At 26.3% G+C, this 6,969-nt stretch overlaps 1 protein-coding gene and 1 long non-coding RNA gene across 2 annotated transcripts; both read left to right on the forward strand.

Annotated features, from left to right (window-relative positions):
* The first annotated feature begins 51 nt into the window (after window positions 1-51).
* Window positions 52-3,918, forward strand: LOC105679435 (leucine-rich repeat protein 1-like). Its single transcript, XM_012379467.2, has 4 exons — window positions 52-387; window positions 526-753; window positions 879-1,156; window positions 1,271-3,918. The coding sequence occupies exons 1-4, from the start codon at window positions 52-54 to the stop codon at window positions 1,500-1,502; spliced, it is 1,074 nt and encodes a 357-aa protein (XP_012234890.1). The 3' UTR covers window positions 1,503-3,918.
* Window positions 3,919-3,928: 10 nt separating this feature from the next.
* On the forward strand, window positions 3,929-5,858 carry LOC136998534 (uncharacterized). The gene is made up of 3 exons (XR_010889110.1): window positions 3,929-4,224; window positions 4,534-4,972; window positions 5,133-5,858. It is a non-coding gene; the product is annotated as an uncharacterized lncRNA (long non-coding RNA).
* The last annotated feature ends 1,111 nt before the right edge of the window (window positions 5,859-6,969 follow it).

Here is a 6,969-nt window from a genome sequence, read left to right on the forward strand (position 1 = left end):
GTAAAATTCATATAATATCCTACCAATTTTGAATTGCGTTAGATTTTTACAATGATGCAAAATAAAGGTATCGTTCAGAAAGCATTAAGTAATATAGAACTTCATGAAGATTTGAATGAGATAAGATCGAAGATTGAAGACGAATCTTTGTACTGCTTTTTGTACTATTCTTTGACAATGCATACACTTTTTCGGAATCTAGTAAATGTAATTTTAAAAGAATATAAGTATATTCTTTTGCCAAAAGAGTTCGGTACATTACATCATCTTCAAGAGATTACATTATCCACACCTTATGACGTGAATACTACTCAATTTGCATGGGAATGGTTAGAGCAAGCTTCTATGAGAAATAACTTAAAATCTTTGAAAATAATGCATTATGGCGTAAGTTGCACTATCTACTTACTCAGATATTATGATATTAACAACTAATTAACAGAATAAAGTTTTTAAAAAATAAAAAAGTTGCTTAACATTTTCACCATTTATCGTTATATTATTGAATTATTTTGTTATTTACAGCTACCTGAATTACCTTTACAAATCACATGTTTGAAAAATCTACAGTTGTTAGACATAAGTGACAACAAAATTGAATTCTTACCAAAGGAGTTAGGTACCTTGTCTCACCTTGTATTTCTTAATCTCTCTTCTAATCATCTTGGGAGATCTCGTTGCAATACATGGGAATGGCTAGAGCAAGCTGCGGTTAGAAATAAAATGACACAATTACATTTGTCAAACAATCAGGTAAGACTTGCACTATTTATTTATCAAAACATCATAAATAGAACTGAAATTATTATAAAAAAATTAAAAGATTTATTTCTATTTGTTATCCACTAATAAATGATAAAGTTATTAATTATTTCTAGTTAACAGAATTATCACCACAAATTGGAAAGCTGAATGCTTTAACTATTTTAAAGCTTGACACAAATAAGTTAACATGTTTACCACAAAGTTTGGCATTTCTAAAAAATTTAAAAGAGCTTGATGTGTATAATAATGATTTGTTATATTTGCCAGGAAATATGGCACATTTATCGGTGTATATAGATGTTGATGAGAATCCATTTAATTGGAATGACAATGAAGACTATGAAGTGCCAAGTCTTTTCAATTGTTCAGCTGATGTTATCGAGAAATCTCGGTTTGTCGCTATTATTTTGATGTTTTTAATTATATTGAACTTGAATTTTGAAAAATATTATATGTATAAATCAAAATTGTTTTAATATTTGTATTAATTTTACCGATATTATAGGATGAAATACAAGAACAAATTACCAGGATCATTGATCAGATATTTGGATAATGAAAAATATTGCAACTTCTGTGGAACTCCATGTTTTCGTTATTATGAAAAGCGCTTCGTAAATTTCACTCAGTATTATGAAAGACTGTATGTTCAATTCCGTGGATCACCAAATATTATGAATGCAAGTTTTGAATGTTATGCTTGTTCATCAGAGTGTGCTAACATATTATTGTTTTAAGAAGACATAATTAATTTATTAGACTTAAAATTTACAACAGAATGTAATTTGTATAAAAATATCTGATATGACCAATTTTAAGACTTTTGAATTTCATATATTCTTTGACGAGTATACATATAATTTATCGATATTCGTCGATATTATTATTTTTGTATATATTTTAAAACTCAAAATTACATATATATTTAGTGATAAGATTCGACAAATAGATTCTTACATGCAAATTTTTAAACAAATCAAGATTAACTGAAAATCAATAATCATTAAACATCTTGCAGACTGTTTTAATAGAGAATTTGGGCAAATCTTAAAAGTTTTAAAGTCTTGAATTTGTATATATATATACGTGTGTATATATATATATATATGTTTGTGTATATACTTGTATATTGTATGCATATGTATATTGTATACATACATGTGCCTGTGTATATGTATATGTGTTAAATTATGTATAATAGTTCACACATTTATATTATTGAAGGCATTTAATTCTTTGACTTGCAAAATTTTAAGATTCTCAAGATTTTTCTATCATAACAGTCTTACAAAATGTATTGAAATTTTTTGATTTCCTTAACTCAAGCTTTTAATTCAAGATATTTTTGCATGATTTTTATACTTTATCACTAAGTTTATGTATCATTTTTTTATAACATTTATTATTAGTAAAAATAAAATGTTAATACGTTTAATCGACATATCTCTAAAGCTTAATATTAACTACAATGTTTTTATGAAGTTAAAATACATATGATATGCAACGTTTTGTGACATTAAGAATATATTTCTTAGAAAACTGAATAATAATTTTGTTATTTTAATTTTTGCATTTCAACAAAGTCAAGTGTGCTAATGGAAAAAGTTAATTAACTTTTTTTCTTTTATAAATACAAATATGTTCTTTAATTACATAAGATTTATATTTACAGTTTTTTCAATCTCTTTCTCTTTCTCTCTCTCTCTTTCTCTCTCTCTCTCTCTCTCTCTCTCTCTCTCTCTCTCTTCTCTCTTCTTTTTTTGCAATCTATTCTTACTCTAATATATTTTTATAAGAAGAAAAATATTTTTCATAATATCGTTATTACTTTGATAAAATTTTTAAAGTTGCTTTTCATCAAATCGTATATTCGTGTGTCAATAATATCATGCGAAACAAATAAACATATAATTAACATTATACTGTAGCTTTAACGTTGACAATGGAAGAGTACTTTTAAAATTTTTGAAACTTCTTTTCAACACATGAATGTGTTTTGTATTAGTTCGATAGTAGTTTATTGCCAATAAAGCTCTACATTTTTTTATAAATATAACAGAAGAAACGAGGTGATACGCACATATATTTAAAATAACGTAAAATAAGATTTTTCTTTAATACATTAGCAATTAAATAAGACATTATTTTTATACAAAGTACATTAATATCAACAATCTTTAATATTTTCTGTTATCTTCGCAAAAATTAATATTTTTTTTTTGTAGGAAGAAAGGTATTAAACATATATTGAACACAAACAGATTTTATAACTTTTTTTGAAATTAGCAGCACAATGATACGAGATAAAGGTATGATTATAAAAATATTAAAAATAAAAAATTTAGTCAGTTTTTAAAAAAAGAAATAAGAATGCTAACTGTAAGAAAATCTATTTACGATTGCTACACAATCGTTGCACTTTATCAAAATTTAATAATATTAACATCGGAGAGAAATAACATTTCTTTTTTGGTCAAAGGAGCTGAGTACGTTATCTCTCCTTCCGTATCTTTTATTTTTGCACAATTGTCGTGCAAAATCCACTCGATCTACATAGAAATGGCTTAAACTATCTTCTATTGGAAATAATTTATTATGCTTAAACATGAATCACAATTTTGTAAGTTAAACAATGCAATATTAAAAAATTGTAATATTTACTAAGTATAATAACATTATTATCTGAAAGAATAAAACGTTTCATCAGCGTGATTCTTGTAAATCACCATTTTGTCAGCAGAAAAATGTACTGGAATATTATAATTCATAAATTATGTGAAATATTTGGCAAATTAACTTTTATTCTATTTAGATTCAATTCAATTCAACGTACTTCATTTTTAATAATTATTTATTAATTTAAGTAAATAACTTATTTCGTCAATTATTAAATACCATTTATGTGAAAAAGTCAAATTATTGTAATATGATTTCGAATCACGCATTGAATGATCAACGTTATGACATACAATTAAGCTATACAAGACTGTTACGATTTGTGCAACATAGATAGAGTATTATTATAATATACGAAAATGACTTCCTTGATACATGATTTCTATATTACCAGCTTGATACTCTTATAGATTTTTCTGTTGAAATATCAAAATAGAAACACGTCACAACGCATAACAAGGTAAACTCTTTTATTCGCTATCATAAAATAATTTTTTTTAATTAAATAATAATTCTTTTTAATTCACTAATTATATATCAATCCTGCAATATAAAAATTGTTTACTGTGATGGATCACAATTTTATATAACATTCGGCAAAAGCACGTATGATTTTCCCCACATCGACAAGAAATAATAAACATCAATGACTTTATGCATAGCAGTTTGGACGTATGTACAGAGCAATACGTTTAGCAGTTGTCATATAACACAGATAACCACGTTTTACAATTCGCATTTTTATCGTTCACAAGCCGCTTTCTCCGTAGGAGAAGAAACGAGGTAATATTCACCATACGTTTAACTCAAAATTATTTTTATCGAATAAAATACCAAATTTATGAGTTAAATTAATTTCAACATTTTGTAACATTTTCTATATCATAACAACATTTATACTTTGAAGATCTTTTTATCTTGAAAAAACATATTAAAGTAACATTTGCTTTATAATTCTTTTGAAATTATGAATAGACAAGGTAGAAATGTACATATATTATTTATTTGTCAAGAATAATAGAATTTCTTTAAGAAAAATTCAAAGTACATAACTTTGTTCGATCGAATAAAATTTATAACTACGCTTTTCAGAAGGATTGTTCTAGTATTACACAACTTGGATATTTTAAAATGCATACAATATCCTACCCATTTCAATCTTGAATTGCATTAAATTGCATAGATTTTTACAATGCTGCAAAATAAAGGTATTGTTCAGAAAAGATCAAGAAAATTGAAGTTTCAAAAAGTTTTGAAGAAGATAATAAAATCGAGAATTGGAAAAGAATCTTTGTACTATTCTTTGTACCATTCTTTGACAATGCATACACCTTTTCGGGATCTAGGAAATGTAACTTTACAAGAATGTAAGTTTAATTTCTTGCCAAAAGAGTTTGGTACATTACATCATCTTCAAAAGATTACATTATCCAAAAATTATATCATGTATACTACTCAATCTGCGTGGGAATGGTTAGAGCAAGCTCCTGTTAGAAGGAATTTACAATCATTGAAAATAAATTATAATGACGTAAGATCCATTATCTACTTACACAGATATTATAATGTAATATAAATTAATTGTGATATTAACTACTATTTAAAAGAATAAAATTTTTGTTTAAAAAATAAAAAGTTACTTTACGTTTTTACCATTTACCGTTATATTTATGAATCATTGCTATTTATAGCTACCTAAATTACCTTTGCAAATCACATGTTTGAATCGTCTCACAACATTAAACATGAGAGGGAACAGAATCAGTTCTTTACCAAAAGAGTTTGGCAATTTGCTTCTTTCTGATCTGGATCTATCGTATAATAATCTTGAAAGCTCTAAAGAATCTGCGTGGGAATGGTTAATGCAAACTCCCATTAGATAAACTTTAAAAAAACTTGACATAAGTCATAATTATGTAAGTTGTAATATCGAATTACTAAAATATCATGATATTAACTAACAAAAATAAAATTATTTCTTAAAAAATTTTCTTAAAAATGAGACATTTAAATTACAATTACTTTTTATTGACAATGCATATAAAAAGTCATCCATTATATTAATAAATTAACCTTACTTATACACGCAGAAAATTTTATATCAAAAATTACTATGTACGACAGTAACCGCGGACCATAAAGCCGCAGACCGAAAATTTTTGCTATGTTTCACATGTGAAAAACATAGTAAAAATTTTTATAATTCCTTCATGGTCCGCGGCTACTACCGTATATAGTAATTTTTGATATAAAATTTTCTCCGTGTAGATCACTGCATTACCATTACAAATTAATTGTATGGAAAACTTACACTCAAAAAAATGATCTTGCAATAATAGCTAAAATTTTCTAGGTGTAAAAAATTAACTAAAACAGATAAATGATTAGCAACTGTTGTGATATTGCATATGTAATTACTTAATCAGTTTAGATGACAGAAACAGAATATATATCTGTATTGTTTGTGAACTTTAAAAAGAAAGTTTCTCTAAAGCGCCTATCTATATAAGATCAATCACGTGTTAGATCATGCAATGAATAACATTTAGCAATGGTACCTAAATTTTTCAGAAGCTATTGCTAGAACATTACTGCTATAAATTCTATATGTGACAAACAATGTTTTCACAGATACGAAAAATAGCGATACATTCTTGTTGCGATATCTAGAAATTTAACTACATCAGCGAAATATTTTTTTGAGTGTAATAGAGTTATTCTTATGCAAAAATAAGATCAAGCTCTTACCAAAAGAGTTAGGTACTTTGCCTCATCTTGTCCTTCTTAATCTCTCTTCTAATCACCTTGGAAAATCTAATCGCAATACGTGGGAATGGCTACACTCAAAAAAATATTTCGCTGATGTAGTTAGATTTCTAGATATCGCAACAAGAATGTATCGCTATTTTTCGTATCTGTGAAAACATTGTTTGTCTCATATAGAATTTATAGCAGTAATGTTCTAGCAATAGCTTCTGAAAAATTTAGGTACCATTGCTAAATGTTATTCATTGCATGATCTAACACGTGATTGATCTTATATAGATAGGCGCTTTAGAGAAACTTTCTTTTTAAAGTTCACAAACAATACAGATATATATTCTGTTTCTGTCATCTAAACTGATTAAGTAATTACATATGCAATATCACAACAGTTGCTAAACATTTATCTGTTTTAGTTAATTTTTTACACCTAGAAAATTTTAGCTATTATTGCAAAATTATTTTTTTGAGTGTAAATGCTTTATTTCTTTTAAACCTTAAATACAATAAGTTAAAATGTTTACCACAAAGTTTCGCAAATCTGAAAAAATTAATATTTCTTGATTTGGCCGACAATGATTTGTTATATTTACTAGAAAGTATAGCACATTTATCGCGCGGCGTATACAGAGTGATTCAAAATAACCTGATGTCCTTGCAATGCCATATTCTTGAGCAAATTCTGAGACGATTTTTCCTTTTACAAAATTTTGTCCGAATCTTAGTTTTCGAGTTATAATTGAAAATAGATAGCAACTTACGAGT

The sequence above is a fragment of the Linepithema humile genome, chromosome 3 (assembly GCF_040581485.1).
Source record: "Linepithema humile isolate Giens D197 chromosome 3, Lhum_UNIL_v1.0, whole genome shotgun sequence".
In the NCBI taxonomy this organism is placed as follows: domain Eukaryota; kingdom Metazoa; phylum Arthropoda; class Insecta; order Hymenoptera; family Formicidae; genus Linepithema; species Linepithema humile.

Excerpts from the sequence above, each read along its gene's own strand:
- LOC105679435 (XM_012379467.2), top strand. The coding sequence starts at position 52 with ATGATGCAAAATAAAGGTATCGTTCAGAAAGCATTAAGTAATATAGAA. Across the intron at positions 388-525 it reads TGAAAATAATGCATTATGGC|CTACCTGAATTACCTTTACA; the intron begins GTAAGTTGCACT and ends TGTTATTTACAG. Across the intron at positions 754-878 it reads TACATTTGTCAAACAATCAG|TTAACAGAATTATCACCACA; the intron begins GTAAGACTTGCA and ends AATTATTTCTAG.